This window comes from Bos indicus, chromosome 16 (assembly GCF_029378745.1).
Source record: "Bos indicus isolate NIAB-ARS_2022 breed Sahiwal x Tharparkar chromosome 16, NIAB-ARS_B.indTharparkar_mat_pri_1.0, whole genome shotgun sequence".
Classification (NCBI taxonomy): domain Eukaryota; kingdom Metazoa; phylum Chordata; class Mammalia; order Artiodactyla; family Bovidae; genus Bos; species Bos indicus.
In genome coordinates, this window is record NC_091775.1 from 51,945,340 (window position 1) to 51,964,193 (window position 18,854).

Below are 18,854 nucleotides of genomic sequence, written 5' to 3' on the forward strand. Positions count from 1 at the left end.
GGAGGGGCGGTTCCTCCAGCCGGAAACCGTCGCTTTCTGGGTCCGGCAGGGCCTGCGCTGATTGGGAGTGGGGCGCCTTGGGGCTCTAGGGGGCGCTGGGCGTAGAAGCACGCGGGCAGCCGCGCTCGGGCCGGCGCGGCCTTAGGAAAGGACCGGAAGGTATGGTTTGTTGAACCTCCTTGCGGCGTCTGGGGAGGGTCTGTGTGAGGACGCGGCGAGCGGGCTCCAGGGACAGCCCTGGAGGCCGCGGCTGGGTGGGGCTCGGGGACCGAGACCCGATCGTAGACACAGCGTGAGAGATGGGAGACCCGGGGTGAAGCTGAGGCTCAGGGAGGGCCAGTACCTGCCCAGAGTCGCTCAGCTGGGGGCCCTCGGAGGCAGAGGTTTTGAGGGAGGAAGCTGTACTCGAAGTGGCATCCTCGTGGTGGGAGAGGGTGGCGAGGGAGACCGGGTGCGGGAATCGGAACGAGACCAGAGCCCCCAGAGTGACCTTGGCGCACACCTGTATTCCAGCTCCGCTGATCGCCTGGGGCCACAGCCAAGCACAGAACATGTTTCTGATGCGCCTGACTTCCCAGCTGCTCAGGGCTGTTCCCAGGGCAGGTAAGAAGCCCTGTGGGGGGAGATGGTCGGGATACACATCTGGGTTAGGAGTGTGGAGTTAGCAGCTCGGTGACCTGCACTGCTCTTCCTCACCACCTGGAGGCGGGGCCAGGCCACACAAACAACCCTGTTCAGTCACTCAGTCCTGTCGGACTCTTTGTGACCCCCATGGACTGCAGCACGCCAGGCTTCCCTGTCCTTCACCATCTCCCGGAGCTTGCTCAAACTCATGTCGGTAGGCCATCCAACCATCTTTTTCTCTGTCATCCTCTTCTGCCTTCAGTCTTTACCAGCATCGAGATCTTTTCCAGTGAGTCGACTTTTTGCATCAGGTGGCCAAAACATTGGAGCTTCAACATCAGTCCTTCCAGAATTTTCTTTAGGATTGACTGGTTTGATCTCCTTGCAGTCCAAGGGACTCTCAAGAGTCTTCTCCAGCACCACAGTTCAATAGCATCAGTTCTTCGGCACTCAGCCTTCTTTATGGTCCATATCTCACATCCATACATTACTACTGGAAAAACCATAGTTTTGACTAGACAAACCTTTGTTGGCAAAGTAATGTCTTTGCTTTTTAATACGCTGTCAAGGTGTGCAGAGTACATCATGCAAAATGCTGGGCTGGATGAAGCACAAACTGGAATCAAGATTCCCGTAAGAAATATCAGTAATCTTAGATATGCAAATGATACCACCTTTATGGCAGAAAGCGAAGAAGAACTAAAGAGCCTCTTGATGAAAGTGAAAGAAGAGAGTGAAAAAGTTCACTTAAAACTCAGCATTCAAAAAATGAAGATCATGGCATCCGGTTCCATCACTTCATGGCAAATAGATGGGGAAACAATGGAAACAGTGACAGACTTTATTTTCTTGGGCTCCAAAATCACTGCAGAGGGTGACTGCAACCATGAAATTAAAAGACACTTGCTCCTTGAAATAAAAGCTATGACAAACCTGGACAACGTATTAAAAAACAGAGGCATTACTTTGCTGACAAAGGTCCATCTAGTCAAAGCTATGGTTTTTCCAGTAGTCATGTAGGGATATGAGAGTTGGACTATAAAGAAAGCTGAATGCTGAAGAATTGATGCTTTTGAACTGTGGTGTTGGAGAAGACTCTTCAGAGTCCCTTGGACAGCAAGGAGATCCAACCAGTTCATCCTAAAGGAAATCAGTCCGGAATATTCATTGAAAGGACTGATGCTGAAGCTGAAACTACAACACTTTGACCACCTGATGTAAAGAGCTGACTCATTGGAAAAGACCCCGATGCTGGGATAGATTGAAGCCAAGAGGAGAAGGGGATGACAGAGCATGAGATGGTTGGATGGCATCACCGACTTGATGGATATGAGTTTGAGCAGGCTCCAGTAGTTGGTGATGGACATGGGTCGCAAAAAGTCGAACACGAGTGAGTGACTGAACTAAACTGCCTGAAGGTCTCTTTTGTACAGTTCTTCCGGGTATTCTTGCCACCTCTTCTTAATATCTTCTGCTTTTGTTAGGTCCATACCATTTCTGTCCTTTACTGTGCCTATCTTTGCATGAAATGTTCCTTTGGTATCTCTAATTTTCTTGAAGAGTTCTCTAGTCTTTCCCATTCTATTGCTTTCCTCTATTTCTTTGCATTGATCACTGAGGTAGGTTTTCTTATATCTCCTCGCTATTCTTTGGAACTCTGCATTATCAGATGGGTATATCTTTCCTTTTCTCCTTTGCCTTTCACTTCTCTTCTTAGCTATTTGCAAGGCCTCGTCAGACAACCATTTGCTTTTTTGCATTTCTTTTCCTGGGGATGGTCTTGATCACCATCTTCTGTACAGTGTTATGAACCTCTGTCCATAGTTCTTCAAACACTCTATCAACTCTAATTCCTTGAGTCTATTTGTCACTTCCACTGTATAATCATAAGGGATTTGATTTAGGTCATACCTGAATAGTCTAGTGGTTTTCCCTACTTTTTTCCATTTAAGTCTAAATTTGACAATAAGAAGTTCGTGATCTGAGCCACAGTCATTTCCCAGTCTTGTTTTTACTGACTGCATAGAACTACTCCATCTTCGGCTGCAAATAATATAATCAGTCTGATTTCAGTATAGACCATCTGGTGATGTCCATGTGTAGAGTCATCTCTTGTGTTGTTGGATGAGGGTGTTTTCTATGACCAGTGTGTTCTCTTGGCAAAACTCTATTAGCCTTTGCCCTGCTTTATTTTGTACTCCAAGGCCACACTTGCTTGTTACTTCAGGTATCTCTTGACTTCCTACTTTTGCATTCCAGTCCCCTATGATGAAAAGGACATCTTTTTTTGTTGTTAGTTCTAGAAGATCGTGTGGGTCTTCGTAGAACCATTCAACTTCAGCTTCTTTGGCATTACTGGTCGGGGCATAGACTCGGATTACTATGATACTGAATGGTTTGCCTTGGAAACAAACAGAGATCATTCTTTCATTTTTGAGATTGTATCCAAGTACTGCATTTCAGACTCTTTTGTTGACTGTGAGGGCTACTCTGTTTCTTTTAAGGGATTCTTGCCCACAGTGGTAGAAATAATGGTCATCTGAATTAAATTCTCCTATTCCGGTCTATTTTAGTTCACTGATTACTAAAATGTCAATGTTCACTCTTGCCATCTCCTGTTTGACCACTTCCAATTTACTTTGATTCATGGACCTAATATTCCAGGTTCCTGTGCAGTATTGTTCTTTATAGCATTGGACTTTAACTTTCATCACCAGATATATCCACACCTGGGCATTGTTTCCACTTTGGCTTAGCTTCTTCATTCCTTCTGGAGCTTTTTCTCTGCTTTTCTCCAGTAGCATATCAGGCATCTTCTGACCTGAAGTTAGTTCATTTTTCAGTGTCATATCTTTTTGTCTTTTCATACTGTTCATGGGGTTCTCAAGGCAAGAATACTGAAGTAGTTTGCCATTCCCTTCAGTGACCATGTTTTGTCAGAACTCTCTACCATGACCCATCCATCTTGGGTGGCCCTACATGGCATGGCTCATAGTTTCACTGCATTAGACAAGTCTGTGATCCATGTGATCAGTTTGGTTAGTTTTCTGTGCTTGTAGTTTTCATTCTATCTGCCCTCTGATGGATGAGAACAGACAACCCTGTAGTCATCCAGATGTCACAGAAGGTGAGTCTTGGCCTAAGAATGTTAGCAGGGCTTCAGGGGGTTCTGCTCCACAGGCCCCATGGCTGTGTAGGTTGTGTAGCCCCACGAGCAGTAATTAACTGTGCTCTCTTGTCTCCTGCAGGCTGCAATGGACCCTGGCCTGTCTTAGGGGTGCTGGGCAGGCATGCCTGCAGGCCTTGCTATAGCACGAAGCCAACAGGCCCAAGTGGGGTTGCCTCTCTCCCTGGCAGGCGGGTCCACATGGAACTTGAGGAGATGCTGGTCCCAAGGAAGATGTCCATCAGCCCGCTGGAGAGCTGGCTGACCATTCGCTACCTCCTACCCAGACTGGACACTGGGGCCCCAGGGACTGTGTCTCCAGCCCAACTCTATGAGTGTCCGCCCAGTCAGGTGGGCGAAGGGGTCGAGCAGGGTGGTAAGGATGTCTTTGATGCGCCCCAGATGCAGTGTAGAAATGTGCTCAAGATTCGCCGGCGGAAGATGAATCATCACAAGTACCGCAAGCTGGTCAAGAGGACCCGGTTCCTGCGGCGGAAAGTCAGGGAAGCACGTCTGAAACGGAAGCAGGTGAGCATGGCCCTTGGCTGTAACTATGTGGGGTGGCTGGAGTGCGTGGTTATGCCACAGACCTGTTGGTGGTCACTCCCTCTGCCCTCGCAGATGAAGTTCGAGAGAGACCTGAGGCGCATCTGGCAGAAGGCAGGCCTGAAGGAAGCCCCCCCAGGCTGGCAGACCCCCAAGATCTACCTGAAGGGCAAATGAGTCTTCTGTCTCTGTCCTCCTCCCCCGTGACTGCTGATGCCCAACGATAATAAATGCTCTGGGGACTCGGCTGTCCCTACTGGCCGGGACCTTCTTCTGCTTGGTGTGAGCTGTTCTGGGATGAAGGCTGGTACCAGCTTCTGGTATTACAGGAGCCCAAGGCCACTGGGGCAGATTGAGAGCCCCTTCCCCCAGCGGGCCCTGTCCTGGTGCCCTGGCTGCAGGAGGGAAAGCCAGTGCTGTGGGACATCTGTGAAGAGTCACAGCCCTGCCCCTGGTGAGCACACAATCAGGGAGCATGGCACGGGGACCATCTGGGGGTTAGAGAGTGAGTATACCGTTGACCCTTTTTGCAGTCGAAAACCTGAGCAGAGCTTATAGTCAGCACTCCATTTCTTTGGTTTTGGGATCAACCAGCTGTGGCTCGTGTGTTGCTATAGGACCTGATGATTGAAAAAAAAAAAAAAAGAGTGGACTTGCACAGTTGAGGGGTCAGGGAGGCCCTCACTGGGCAGACGGGTGGGAGGCAGCAAAGGCGCCTGTCCTCAGGGATGGTGGGCAGGTCCTGCTCAGCTACAGCAGGGGACCCCTAGCGTGCTGTGAGCTCCTTGGCCTCTGCCACTTTGGGGGGCTCATCAGGAAGGGATGGCCTGCTCTGGCAGGTTCAGGGTTGGACTGGCTGAAAGGGGGCCCTTTATGGAGCTGGGGAAGCCTGGAGCCTTATCCTGAACCAGTTGCCCCCAGGGATTCCAGATTCTGTTTGCGTGGAGAGGAACATGTTTTGTCTAATAGTAGGGGATTAGGCGGGGAGCCTGGGCCTCTCATATCCAGGCTTGGGGGATTGGGTTGCAGGCATGGAGCCTGGTCAGAGTCTGAGCTCAGGTGAGCATAGGTGAAGTGTCTGCCTTGCTCCTGACTGCCATGTGCAAGGAGGGGAAGGTGCACCTCTCCTGAGCCCTGGAGATGCCCCTGTCCTGCTTCGCACTAGGGCTATGGAGATGTGTCTGGGGCCTGGGTTGGGTTCCCTGCAGATCTGGAGGGAGGGGTTGTGCTTGGACACAAGCTTCCTAGAAGTTGCCCTGGAAGGGCACTGATGACTCCAATGCTTCAGTGAGCCTGGTGGGCCCTGTCCTGTGTGTGCCCGCCAGCCAGGTGAGCAGGCTTCTAGCCAAGGGGCCCATCTGGGTCCCTGCCTGTCAGTGGGATGGGCTCATGGAGCAAATGCACATGTTGGATGTCAGGAAGGTGAAGCTGGCCCTGACTTTGAGGGGACCTGAGGCCTTTGGGAGCGCAGGACTGCTTCCACCAGTAACCACTAGGGGGCACTGGTTGGGCTCCTGCCAGCCCTAGGGGTTTTTGCTGAGCACCAGGACACTAGCATCCTTCCCTCTCAGTTTCCTCAGCTGCCGGTGGGGCAGGGCTCCCAGGTCCAGGGCTTCAGCAGTGGGGCCTCCCTGGGGTGGAGTGGACCAGGCTCTTCTGGTAGTCAGTCTGGCCCCAGCTCCACCAGTCTGCTCAGCAGGGCCTCCATTTGCCAGTGCCGCCCTTGGCTGATACCCATGGCTGCTGAGCAGCTGCTCCCGGTGTTTCCTTCCAACCCTGCTGCAGAGCTGCCTGCTGCTCACCCCACCCTTCCCTGACTGGCGGGGGAGAAATAGATGCTGAGCCTGGAGACAAGGCCTCTGTCCGTCAGAAGCTCAGCTGGGGCAGTGAGTGCCGGAGGTGCAACTGGCTGCCTGTGCAAAGAGGCACAGACCCAGATGCCAGGAGGCAGCCACCTGGCAGAGTGCCGCAGGACCCCCGCCTCCTCCACGCTGGGGGGGTGCCAGCTGGGGCACCCCTAGAAGGCAGGCTGCCCGGGGGCTCCAGACTGCACAACCTCACCATTCCTCCAGAGCAGTGGTTCTTAAGTGGACATTTGGCCGCGTTTGGAGACAGTTTTGGTTGTCATGGTGGGGTCACAGTGGACGAGGCTGGGGATGCTGTGAAATGCCCTACAACGCACAGAGCAGCCCCTGACCTAGAGCAGGTAGCCTGGATGTGTGAGTGGGACTGCTGTCCAGGCCCCTGCTCCTGATGTCACTGATCCTTTCGGGTTTTCTCCTGAGCTGGCCCAGCCCTGCTGGTCTCCTTAGTCCATCCCCTCCCTTGCCCTGTTGGGCCTGGACTTGGCAGCCGCCGCCCCGCCTGGCTCACGTGCAGACCTTGTCCCCACTGTGGTTTGGGTGCCCTGGGCCCCAGCCATGACCTCAGGAGGTGGTTTGGGGGTTTTATTTTTACTCTTTAGCTCCTCCCAGACCGCAGGAGGCTGCCTCTTGCTTCTTCCCTGTGGGGCCTCCACCCTCTCCCAGCTCCTCTATGTTGGCTCCTGTTTTAGCCCTGGGCACCCTCTGAGAGGGGCACAGAGTGAGGGGCCTGCCTGTGTGATGTGGTTCCGGCCTACAGTTGGTTCCTCCACAGCCTCTCGGAGCAGTGCTTTGGCATGAACACAGCCAGAGGAGAGGCTCCAGGGCTGGAGTGGCTGCCTTTTGGACCCAGGGCAGGCACTGCATACAGCTCTGCTCCACGGCTGTCGCTCTGCTGGTGCTTCTGGGGCATGGCCAGGCTCTTCCAGCCTGAGCATTTGTGTCCACACCATGGGCCAAGGAAGGAGCCAGGCAGGTTCAAGTCCTGGGGGAGGATGTGAGGCTGGACACACAGGGGTGGACACAGTGCACACATACGTGTGCGCCCCTCAAACCCTGCCTGTGAATGGCTGTGCTCCCCGCCACCCAGGGGAGCACGCAGGCTGGTGAGGGTGACAGAGGGACAAGGCATAGGGCAGAGGGAGGCCTCACTCCCCTGGCCTGGCCATGCCCACTGGACTTGCTGCAAGAACACTGGAACCTGGGGGACAGGGAGGCAGAGAATGTTCCTCTCTAGGACTGAGTTTTGGAGAAAGCCCCTGAAGAGCTGAGGCTTCCCTGATAGCTCAGTTGGTAAAGAATCTGCCTGTAATGCAGGAGACCCTGGTTCGATTCCTGGGTCAGAAAGATCTGCTGGAGAAGGGATAGGCTACCCACTCCAGTATTCTTCGGCTTTCCTTGTGGCTCAGCTGGTAAAGAATCTGCCTGCAGGGCAGGAGACCTGGATTTGATCCCTGAGTTGGGAAGATCCCATGGAGAAGGCAAAGGCTACCCACTCCAGTATTCTGGCCTGGAGAATTCTATGGACTGTATAGTCCATGGGGTTGCAAAGAGTTGGACATGACAGTAACTTTCACTTTCCTGAAGGGCAGTGGAGTTGCAGCCCCCAGGATGGGGTGAAGCAGTCCAGACTTGGGACTGGAGGTAGCCTGAGGGTGGGCCCTGGAGGTTGACAGCCCCGCTGCCTGGCTAGGCACCCAGACGCCCTGTTGAATCTTCCTGGCCCTGACCTCAGCCCCACAGAGCGCTGCTGGGCCAGCGTTTGCATGAGGAGGCTGAGCTGTGGCATCGGGCCCCTCACCTGGGGGTCAGTTGAGCAGTGGGCCTGGGGCTGGAGTTAACCTCTGCGGAGACTTGGCCCCTCACAGAGGTTGGAGTTCTCTGTGTGGGGTGTGGGGCAGCCTGTGTGTATTTCAAGGACCCCTTCTGACTGAGTAGGGAGGGAAGCACTGGAGACCCCAGTGGGGTAGGACCAGGCCTACAGCCCCTTCATTTCAGCTGTGGCAGTGACAGGACTGTCAGGACCTCTTGAGGACAAGAGAAGGGGAGACAACACTTGGTTGTGGGGGGGAGTTGTGCCATTTCCTTAGGAGCCTCTTTGCAATGGCCAAGACCCAAGATCAGGGTGAACCGGGTCACTGGCATGAATCATTCATGTGCCATGTGGAGTGTAGGTGGACCCAGTGAATTTGGGAAAGTAGGACAGGGATCACCCTGTGACCTGATTCCCCACACCCTCGCCCACGTGGGCTGCCACGTGGGCTGGCCTTGCCCTAGGGTAGATGGTCTGCAGTGTGCGGTAGGGAACTGATTCAGCCTGGCTTCCTGCTGAGTGAACCTGGCCTCCCTCTGGGCCCTCTGTGGGTGGAGGAAGCCCCAGAGACTACCACAACTGGGGTTCTGGCCTGGAGTCCCCAAGGGCTTGGGACACCAAAGCCGTCACATGAATGGGGAGGGGGTGCATCACCCCATGGTTCTCTGGAACTCAGGCCTGGGCTTCCCCATGAACCCTGCCAAGAGGAGCCTGTTCACTTTGTTTGTGTTGGTTTTGTTACTGTGTATTTACAGTTGAATTCTTATTTCTTAATTTTATGGGGCAGGTAGGACTGTATGTCAGAGAAGGCAATGGCACCCCACTCCAGTACTCTTGCCTGGAAAATCCCATGGACGGAGGAGCCTGGTAGGCTGCAGTCCATGGGGTCGCTAAGAGTAGGACACAACTGAGTGTCTTCACTTTCACTTTTCACTTTAATGCATTGGAGAAGGAAATGGCAACCCACTCCAGTGTTCTTGCCTGGAGAATCCCAGGGACGGGGGGGCCTTGTGGGCTGCCGTCTATGGGGTCGCACATGAGTCGGACACGACTGAAGTGACTTAGCAGCAGCAGCAGGACTGTATGTGGCGCAGCCTTGAATTCTCAGCTTCTGCTCACCCAACTCACTTCGCCTACCCTGAGCCTGTCCCAGAGGCACCAACCTCACCACCTCTGCATGCTGGCCTCAGCCTCTGCCTCCTCCTAGTGTCATCATGGCAGTGTAAATGGCCTTAAAACTTATATTTCCTTTGTTGTTCAGCTTTTTGGTCTTGTTTTGCTTTTTCTTTTGCAAGTTTTTCTATGTGTCACTGACTCAGCCCCAAACATGCTGACAGAACTTGAAAACTCTCAGTCCAGTCCAGCTCCTCAAGTTCCTTCTTCAGATGGAACCGCCCTCCTGAGCCCTGTCTGGGCTGCCCTGTGTCCTCAGTGGCACCAGTAAGGTCTCCCTGGGATACCCTTGGCCTCATAAGCTGGAGCCTCTGTTTCTGGAATGCTGCGTGTTCCAGTTTTATTCCAGTGGTTTATTTCCTTTTCTTCATGGAGCACATCCTAGAGTAGCTTACCAAGAGTAGGTGTCTGAGAGACAGTTGGCAGATTAAGAATTATGTTTTTAAACAATAATTGATGTAGGTGTGATTCCTTCTACTACAGACAGAGTGCTAGGTTCTTCACAGGACTATCTAATTTCAAAACAAATCTATAATGAGCTTTGTTTGATAAGGGAGGACCCTTAAGTACACAGATGAACTTGCCCACAGTCACATGACTGAGAAGCCATGAATCAGCTCAAACTTATTTTTTAAAAAGTGAATCACAGAAAAAGCAAGAGAGTTGCAGAAAAACATCTGCGTCATTGACAATGCTAAAGCCTTTGACTGTGTGGACCACCACAAACTATGGAAAATTCTTAAAGAGATGGGAATACCAAACCACCTTACTTGTCTCCTGAGACGCCTGTGTGCAGGTCAAGAAGCAACAGTTAGAACCAGACATGGAACAACGGACTGGTTCAAAATTGGGAAGGCAGTACGTCAGGGCTGTATATTATCATCCTGCTTATTTAGCTTATATGCAGAGTACATCATGCAAAATGCTGGGCTGGATGAAGCACAAGCTGGAATCAAGATTGCTGGGAGAAATACCAATAACCTCAGATATGCAGATGACACCACCCTATGCCAGAAAGAGAAGAACTAAAGAGCCTCTTAATGAAAGTGAAAGAGGAGAGTGAAAAAGTTGGCTTAAAACAACATTCAAAAAACTAAGATCATGGCATCCGGTCCCATTACTTCATGGCAAATAGATGGGGAAACAATGGAAACAGTTACAGACTTTATTTTTTTGGACTCCAAATCACTGCAGATGGTGACTGCAGCCAAGAAGTTAAAAGACACTTGCTCCTTGAAAGAAAAGCTATGACCAACCTAGACAGCATATTAAAAAGCAGAGACATTACTTTGCCAACAAAGGTCCATCCAGTCAAAGCTATGGTTTTTCCAGTAGTCGTGTGGATGTGAGAGTTGGACTATAAAGAAAGTTGAGTGCTGAAGAATTGGTGCTTTTGAACTGTGGTATTGGAGAAGACTATTGAGAGTCCCATGGAATGAAAGAAGATCAAACCAGTCCATCCTAAAGGAAATCAGTCCTGAATATTCAATGGAAAGACTGTTGCTGAAGCTGAAGCTCCAATACTTTGGCCACCTGATGTGAAGAACTGACTCACTGGAAAAGACCCTGATACTGGGAAAGATTGAAGGCCGGAGGAGAAGGGGACAAGAGATGATGAAATGGTTGGATGGCATCACCAACTTGATAGGAGTTTGAGCAAGCTTTGGGAGATGTTGAAAGACAGGGAAGCCTGGCGTGCTTCAGTCCTTGGGGTCGCAGAGAGTCAGACATGATTGAGTGACTGAACAACAATTTTTATAAAAATCACATCAATGCATATCTACATATGTAAATAGTTTAATAGTTCAACAGTGCTGCTTAAGAGAACAGCAGTCTCTGTTCCTTTCCCCACACCACCTTTCCCAGAAGCAAGTCAGCCCTTTTAGATAATTCTTCTGGTGTTTAATGTCATTTCTCTAACTTGGTGGGTTTTGGACTTTTTTGAGCAAAACTCAAATATATTTTGTATATCACTACCTGGTACACACCCACATCTACAAAATTTAAAAAAAATACTTAGCCCTCCTAAGCACAGTATGGATGCTCAAGCTAGATTTAGAAAAAGCAGAGGAACCAGAGATCAAATTGCCAACATGTGTTGGATCATCAAAAAAGCAAGAGAGTTCCAGAAAAACATCTACTGCTTTATTGGCTATGCCAAAGCTTTTGACTGTGTGAATCATAACAAACTGGAAAATTCTTAAAGAGATGGGAATACCAGACCAACTGACATGCTTCTGAGAAATCAGTATGTGGGTCAAGAAGCAACAGTTGGAACTGGAACAACAGACCTGGTTCCAAATTGGGAAAGGAGTACGTCAAGGCTGTATATTGCCACCCTGCTTATTTAACTTATATGCAGAGTACATCATGGAAAATGCTGGGCTGGATGAAGCACAAGCTGGAATCAAGATTGCCGGGAGAAATATCAATAACCTCAGATATGCAGATGCCACCACCCTTATGGCAGAAAGAGAAGAACTAAAGAGCCTCTTGATAAAAGTGAAAGAGGAGAATGAAAATGTTCACTTAAAACTCAACATTCAGAAAACAAAGATCATGGCATCTGGTCCCATCACTTCATGGTAAATAGATGGGGAAACAATGGAAACAGTGACAGACTTTATTTTGGGGGGCTCCAAAATTACTGCAAATGGTGACTGCAGCCATGAAATTAAAAGATGCTTGCTCCTTGGAAGAAAAGCTATGACCAACCTAGACAGCATATTAAAAAGCAGAGACATTACTTTGCCAACAAAGGTCCGTCTAATCAAAGCTATTTTTTTCCCAGTAGTCATGTGTGGATGTGAGAGTTGGACTATAAGGAAAGTTGAGTGCTGAAGAATTGATGCTTTTTGAACTGTGGTGTTGGAGAAGACCCTTGAGAATCCCTTGGACAGCAAGGAGATCCAACCAGTTCATCCTAAAGGAAATCAGTCCTGAATGTTCATTGGAAAGACTGATGCTGAAGCTGAAACTCCAATGCTTTGGCCACCTGATGTGAAGAACTGACTCATTGGAAAAGACCTTGATGCTGGGAAAGATTGAAGGTGGGAGGAGAAGGGCATGACAGAGGATGAGATGGTTGGATGGCATCACTGACTGAATGGACATGAATCTGAGTAAACTTCGGGAGTTGGTGATGGACAGGGAGGCCTGGCGTGCTGCAGTCCATGGGGTTGCAGAGTCTGACGACTGTGTGACTGAACTGAAGCGTAGTAATCTCAGACATTTTCTGTTCTAATCAACTTCATTAAGAAATGGTTTTTGTGAGCCACTAAATTGAATTCACACTCGCTCATGGGACCTAAATTTCACTCTGGAAAATATGGCACTGAACATACTTGTCTCTGTGGTTTGTTTTCTTTGGAGGTGTCCTCTGCTGTCCCCTTCCACCCCTCCTCTGACTTGTGAGTTGGGGACCGTGAGTGTGTTCATGTCCCTGAACCATAAAAAGGAGATACTCACTGCTCTTCCTTCCCTGTTTTTCTTTTCCCTGGAAGCATTAGTTGTCTTATTTTTATTCTATTCTTTTTATTGCTTTAGTTTTCTGTGCCCTCATCACAATGTCAGCACCAAGTTCTCAGCCCACCTCTTAGAGCAGCTGAGCTTCACTCATCTTGAGGTGAGGTCTCTCCTGGACCACTCACCTGTCCAGCTGGCTGCTTGCCCATCACCTCTGGGCCCGGCTTTCACCTTGGGGATTCTCTCAAACTCTCTGCTCCCCTGACCCCTCGTGTTCACTTATGTTTTTAAATTCTTTTTCCTTCCTTCACTTTGAAAGAGCATATCCTCCATGGTGGGTGGTAATTTAGTTGCTAAGTTGTGTCTGAGTCTTGCGACTCCATGGACTGTAGACCACCAGGCTCCTCTGCCCATGGGATTCTCCAGGCAAGCATACTGGAGTGGGTTGCCGTTTCCTTCTCCAGGGGATCTTCCCAACCCAGGAATCGAACCCGGATCTCCTGCACTGCAGGCAGATTCTTTACCAACTGAGCTATGAGGGAAGCCCACATCCTCCATAGTTTCCTACACACACAAAAAAACAGGAGAAATTCTGAAACTTTGTAAATCTGCACATGGCTTTATTGCATCCTGTTTCTTGGTTGACAGTTTGGCTGGATATGGGATTCTAGGCTGGAAATTATTTCCTGCCAAGCTCTGCAGATGTCACTCTCTCATGTTCCCATTCTCAGTGTTACTGTTGAGAAAACTGCATCTGTTTTGGCTCCAGAGCCTCTGTGCCTTTTTCAAAGCTCCTCTTTCCTCACTGGTGTGAACTCTCCCATGATGTGTGCTTTGGTGTGGGTCTCTTTCTGCCCTGCGGGAGCCTAATTCTATCTGGAAACGCCTAACCCTCCTTCAGTTCTAGGACATTTTCTTGAACCATTTTGTCATTATTTCCTTCCCTGTATTTCTTTTCTTCTGAAGCTCCTGTTTTTTGGATCACTTTCTATATTCTATCTCATTGGCACCCTCAACATTTTCTTCTAACACATGTAATGCATTTTTTCATTTCTGTTACTTTGTTCTTCATTTGTAAGACCCCTTTGTTTTCTGTGTGTTTTGTGGGTGTGGTCAGGTCACTTCTGTGAGGATACTGATGCTGTGGATTTCCTCCACCTCCCTCCCCCACCAAGTCCTGTTTCCACTTCTTCCCAGTTCATCCGTCGGTCTGTGGACTGTAGCCTCTGCTTCCCATGAAAGTGGGCTTCCTCTAGTGGCACATAAGCTGTGTGCTTATGTTTGAGAGTGGGGTCTACAAACTGAGACCCCCAGCAGTGGCTCTTAAGTGCCCTCCACTCCACTTCTGGTGGAAGCCAGGACTCTGGGACTATGGCTGATTCTAGGAAGGTTGCCAACTTCAGCAAATAAAAGTACAGGTCTCCCAGTTAGATCTGAATATCAGATAAACAAATTTCTTAGTACAAGTATGTCCCGTGTGGTGTTTACCTGGCAGCCCTAATGCCAGACCTGTAGCAGGAAATTCTTGAGAGCCCACCATGTCTCTTCATGGCAGAGGCCATGGAAGGAGTTTGGAGGGCACAAAGGGCTTTGCTGGCCAAAGATGGACCATAGGAGGCGGGTAGCCACACTGAACTGAAGCGTATGATGTGTATTGAAGCCCATTCTCTGGGCAACCATGGAGGATGAGGCCCAAGTTCCAGGGTCTCCAGATGCCTGACTGGAGGCATTCTCTGAGTGTTTTAGTGTAACTCCCTGTCTTCCTGGAAACCAAAGCAGTCTGTATGATTAAAAAGCTAAAAGAAAAAAAAAGCTAGAGAATGTGAGAATTCCAGAAAGAAAAGAGAAACTGAATTCCTAACAACAGCTTAGAGCTTTCCAGGTGGCTCAGTGGTAAAGAATTTGTGTGCCAAGCAGGAGATGTGGGTTTGATCCCTGGGTTGGAAAGAGTCCCTAGAGAAGGAAATGGCAACCCACTCCAGTTTTCTTGCTGGGAAGTCTCATGGACAGAGGAGCCTGGTGGTCTACAATCCATGGGGTTGCAGAGTTGAATGCAACCTAGCTACTGAAGAGCAAACAGCAATGCCTTAGAAGTGTTCACCCTTTAAAAGAAAGTCATTTTCTTGGAGAATCCACAGTTAAAAAAGAACAAAACACCTGAGACAGTGGTTGATCATTGGATAAGAAACAGAGAGATGTGAATTCTGGCAGAGAGCAAATATTGCCAAGAAGACTTCATGTCATAGAAACATTAATACTGTTTAAATGTCAGGGTGGGAGAAGGAAATGGCAACCCACTCCAGTATTCTTGCCTGGAAAATCTCATGGACAGATGAGCCTGGTGGACTAGTGTCTGGCATCGCAGAGTCATACACAACTTAGCAACTAAACAACAACAACACACAATCAGGCAGATGGTGATTTGGGGAAATAGTTCTTGATGGAAATGTGACATAAAATGAAGAGTGAAGTGACCTAGCAATATGGAATACAGAGTTTTGTAAGAAATTAACATTTGTGTATAGAATAATAATTGCAAATACTCAAACAATAAAGTCCATGGCTAAAGAAAAAAAATGTCAGGGTGGAAAATGTGGAGTTTAACAATCTATATTATAAAAAGGTTAGGTAGTGTTTTTAATCAGGATGAATCCTTGAACAAATTAGACTGTTATTGTTTAGTGGCTAAGTTGTGTCTGACTCTTTGCGACCCCATGGACCGTAGTCCACCTGGCTCCTTTGTCCATGGGATTTTCCAGGCAAGAATACTGGAATGGGTTGCAATTTCCTTTTCCAAGGGATCATCTGGACCAGGGACTGAACCTGTGTCTCCTTCATTGGCAGGCAGATTCTTTACTATGAGCCACCAGGAAAAGCCCCACATTAGACTGGTTCCATAATTTTGACTTAAAACAACTATATATCTTTCTCCTGACACATAACACTGAAAAGATAATGTAGCATTGTGGAAGAATTAGGTTTATTTATGTATGCAAAGCTTAATTAAACTTTCCTACATTTCTTAGTCTGGTTTTATGGGTCAGATAAGTTATTTTTTTCCAAGAACTATTTAAGGTCATAAAAATGTAAACATATGTGTTTCAGTTCAGTCATGTCTGACTCTTTGTGACCCCATGGATGGCAGGATGCCAAGCTTCCCTGTCCAGCCCCAACTTCCGGAGCTTGCTCAAACTCATGTCCATCAAGTCGGTGATGTCATCCAACAGTCTCATCCTCTGTCGTCCCCTTCTCCCGCCTTCAATCTTTCCCAGCATCCGGATCTTTTCCAAAGAGTCAGTTCTTCACATCAGGTGGCCAAAGCATTGGAGTTTCAGCTTCAGCATCAGTCTTTCCAATGAACATTCAGGACTGATTTCCTTTAGGATGGACTGGTTTGTTCTCCTTGCAGTCCAAGGAACTCTCAAGAGCCTTCTCCAACACCATGGTTTGAAAGCATCAATTCTTCACTCAATTTTCCTTATAGTCCAACTCTCACATCCACACATGACTACTGGAAAAACTATAACTTTGACTGGATGGACCTTTGTTGGCAAAGTAATGTCTCTGCTTTTTAATATGCTGTCTAGGTTGGTCATAGCTTTTCTTCCAAGGAGCAAGCATCTTTTAACTTCATGGCTGTAGTCACCATCTGCAGTGATTTTGGAGCCCAAGAAAATAGTCTGTCACTGTTTCCATTGTTTCCCCATCTATTCACCATGAAGTGATGGGACCAGATGCCATGATCTTAGTTTTTTGAATGTTGTTTTAAGCCAACTTTTTCACTCTCCTCTTTCACTTTTATCAAGAGGCTCTTTAGTTCTTCACTTTCTGCTATAAGGGTGGTGTCATCTGCGTGTCTGAGCTTATTGCTATTTCTCCCGGCAGTCTTGATTCCAGCTTGTGCTTCATCCAGCCCGGCATTTCACATGTTGTACTCTGAATATAAGTTAAATAAGCGGGGTAACAATATACAGCCTTGACGTACTCCTTTCCCAATTTGGAACCAGTCCATTGTTCCATGTCTGGTTCTAACTGTTGCTCTGTGACCTGCATACAGATTTCTCAGGAGGCACGTAAGGTGGTCTGGTATTGTGTTTAACTATATTTGATTAAATTAACTGATCTTGGGCTTTCCTGGTGGCTCAGTGGTTAAGAGTCCACCGTACAATGCAGGGGTCACAAGTTCAGTCCCTGGTCCAGGAAGGTCCTACATACCACAGGGCAGCTGAGCCCACGTGCCACAACTACTGAGCCCGCTTGCCCTAGAACCTGTGCTCCACGACAGGAGAAGCCGCCACAATAAGAAGCTCGCATTCTGACTAGAGAGTACCCCTCACTTGCCACAACTAGAGAAAGCACACGCAAGGGAGCAAAGACCCAGCACAGCCAAAAATAAATAAATATTTTTTTTGAAAGAAAAGCACTGATGTCCCTATACCCCGCCTTCCTCTTCGGAAAAAAACAAAACAAAACAGCTGATCTGTTTTACTTATTGCTTTTGACTGCACTGGGTCTTTGTTGCTTTGTGTGGACTTCCAGGTGTGGCGAGCAGGGACTACTCTTTGTTGCAGTGTTGGGGCTTCTCATTGCGGTGGCTTCTCTCGCTGCTGAGGATAGGCTCTGGGCTCCCGGGCTGTAGTTGTGGCACACACTCAGTAGTTGTGGCTTACAGGCCCTAGAGTGCTCGGGCTTCAGTCGTTGCAGCACGTGGATTCTGTATTTGTGGCTGGGGGCTCTAGAACACAGGCACAGTAATTGTGGCACATGGGCTTAGTTGCTCTACCACATGTGGAATCTTCCTTAGACCAGGGATCAAATCCATGTCCCCTGATTTGACAGGTGGATTCTTATCCACTGCACCACCAGGGAAGTCCGAGCTGATCTCGTTTATAAAGGATTTGTTCAGGTAAACCTGAGACATGCTCTGAACTACTCGCGTTTTATTGTGCTACCTGCCTCTCACCTCTGGTATATGGTCACTACGGATGTCAGAACCCCTCCCTGTACACAAACCCCTTGGCCTTGTGGTCCTGCTTTGGTCCCCCCACCAAAGCCAGGGGCTGTCTCCCTTCCCAGGAGTCTGGGCTGTGACTTGCTTTGACCAGTCGGAAGCGGCAGATGCTTTTGAGCTTCGGCCTTAAGGCTCCCAGCAGTTTCTGTCAGGAAGGAAGCCTGGTTTAGACTGCTGAGTGACAAGGGGCCACACCAAGACCCCAGTTTCTGGAGAGAAGCACGTGGATCGTCCAGGCCCCATCAAGCCATCCCAGCAATGCCATGTGGAGCTAGGACTCCTGACCCACAGAATTGTGGGCAGTAGAGGACAACAACATCAGCCCTGTACCCCCCTGTGCTAGGTGTGGGTGAGAGCCACGATTCTGTTCTCTCTCCACCTCAACCTTGGGGTTCTCCTGCCTGGAAAAGCTGTGTTTATTTCTAGTCACTTGTTCCTGTGGGTGTCAACATGGATGGTTACTTCCTCCTCTGGCTCACAGTCCAGAACCCCTGGACTTTGTTGCTCCTCTGGTTCCAGCCTTGGGCCCTGTGACCTTTGACACCCCCATCATTAGTTTTGGGTTTGTTTTTTTTTTTAGCACATCCTTCCTTTTTGGCACTACAGACTTCTTTTGTGTATTTCTTCACACAGCCCTAAAATCAGGCATTTCTCCAAGGAGCCCTGGTTCCTGTTCTTAGAAAATGATCTTAGAAACCAAGATCTGGAGCTGGGTATGCACACAGCTGTGGGCCCTTCTCAGATGGCACTTGACCATGTGTTCACACAGAGGAAACTGCTGCCACAAGCATCCACAGTGTTTCTGTTAGGCTGAACACGAGTTCATAGCAGCATCTCCAGTTGTGATCCAGACCTTGTGGTTCATCCCAGCCCCTCTCTTGCTTTTCCATAACCTCTCATCTAATTGTTTAGCCCACATCCTATAGGCAGTAGTGGAGCTGATAAACCATAGCCAGCAGGAAACAGCTTTGCCAGCTCAACCTCAGTGCTGTGTGCAGGCCCCTCTTCCTTTAGTCACAGGCTCTGCTCACTCCTGAGGTTGCTCAGACTGGCGCTCACACACCCCTTACGTGTTGTTACTCCATGTGTGACTCAGCAGGTTTCTTGGCCACATTTTGGTTTCCTGATCACCTGCATGAGTTTTTTAGACTTTTCACACATTAAGGTTCCCTCCATGTTCCATGCAGTTCATTG

The 18,854-nt window shown here is 49.0% G+C and overlaps 2 protein-coding genes across 3 annotated transcripts in view; both read left to right on the forward strand.

Moving 5' to 3' along the window:
* Nucleotides 1-26: 26 nt before the first annotated feature.
* On the forward strand, nt 27-4,602 carry AURKAIP1 (aurora kinase A interacting protein 1). Of its 2 annotated transcripts, none has more exons than XM_019976321.2 (4): nt 27-159; nt 514-603; nt 3,873-4,318; nt 4,412-4,602. In XM_019976321.2, exons 2-4 carry the CDS (start codon nt 552-554, stop codon nt 4,511-4,513), a joined length of 600 nt encoding a protein of 199 aa, XP_019831880.1. In that variant the 5' UTR covers nt 27-159; nt 514-551; the 3' UTR covers nt 4,514-4,602. The 2 variants fall into 2 exon arrangements, with proteins under 2 accessions (XP_019831880.1, XP_070624507.1); XM_070768406.1 differs by lacking the exon at nt 27-159 and adding an exon at nt 271-292.
* MXRA8 (matrix remodeling associated 8) overlaps nt 4,550-18,854 on the forward strand; it is a 25,519-nt gene continuing 11,214 nt past the window's right edge. Inside the window, exon 1 of the mRNA XM_070768401.1 lies at nt 4,550-4,790. Coding sequence (XP_070624502.1) covers nt 4,550-4,790 — 241 coding nt within the window. The remainder of the gene's footprint in view (nt 4,791-18,854) is intronic.

Bases quoted from the DNA above. Each gene is read 5' to 3' on its own strand.
- AURKAIP1 (XM_019976321.2), top strand. From the start codon at position 552: ATGTTTCTGATGCGCCTGACTTCCCAGCTGCTCAGGGCTGTTCCCAGG. The intron at 604-3,872 runs GTAAGAAGCCCT...TGTCTCCTGCAG, and splicing joins CAGGGCTGTTCCCAGGGCAG to GCTGCAATGGACCCTGGCCT. The intron at 4,319-4,411 runs GTGAGCATGGCC...CTGCCCTCGCAG, and splicing joins CACGTCTGAAACGGAAGCAG to ATGAAGTTCGAGAGAGACCT.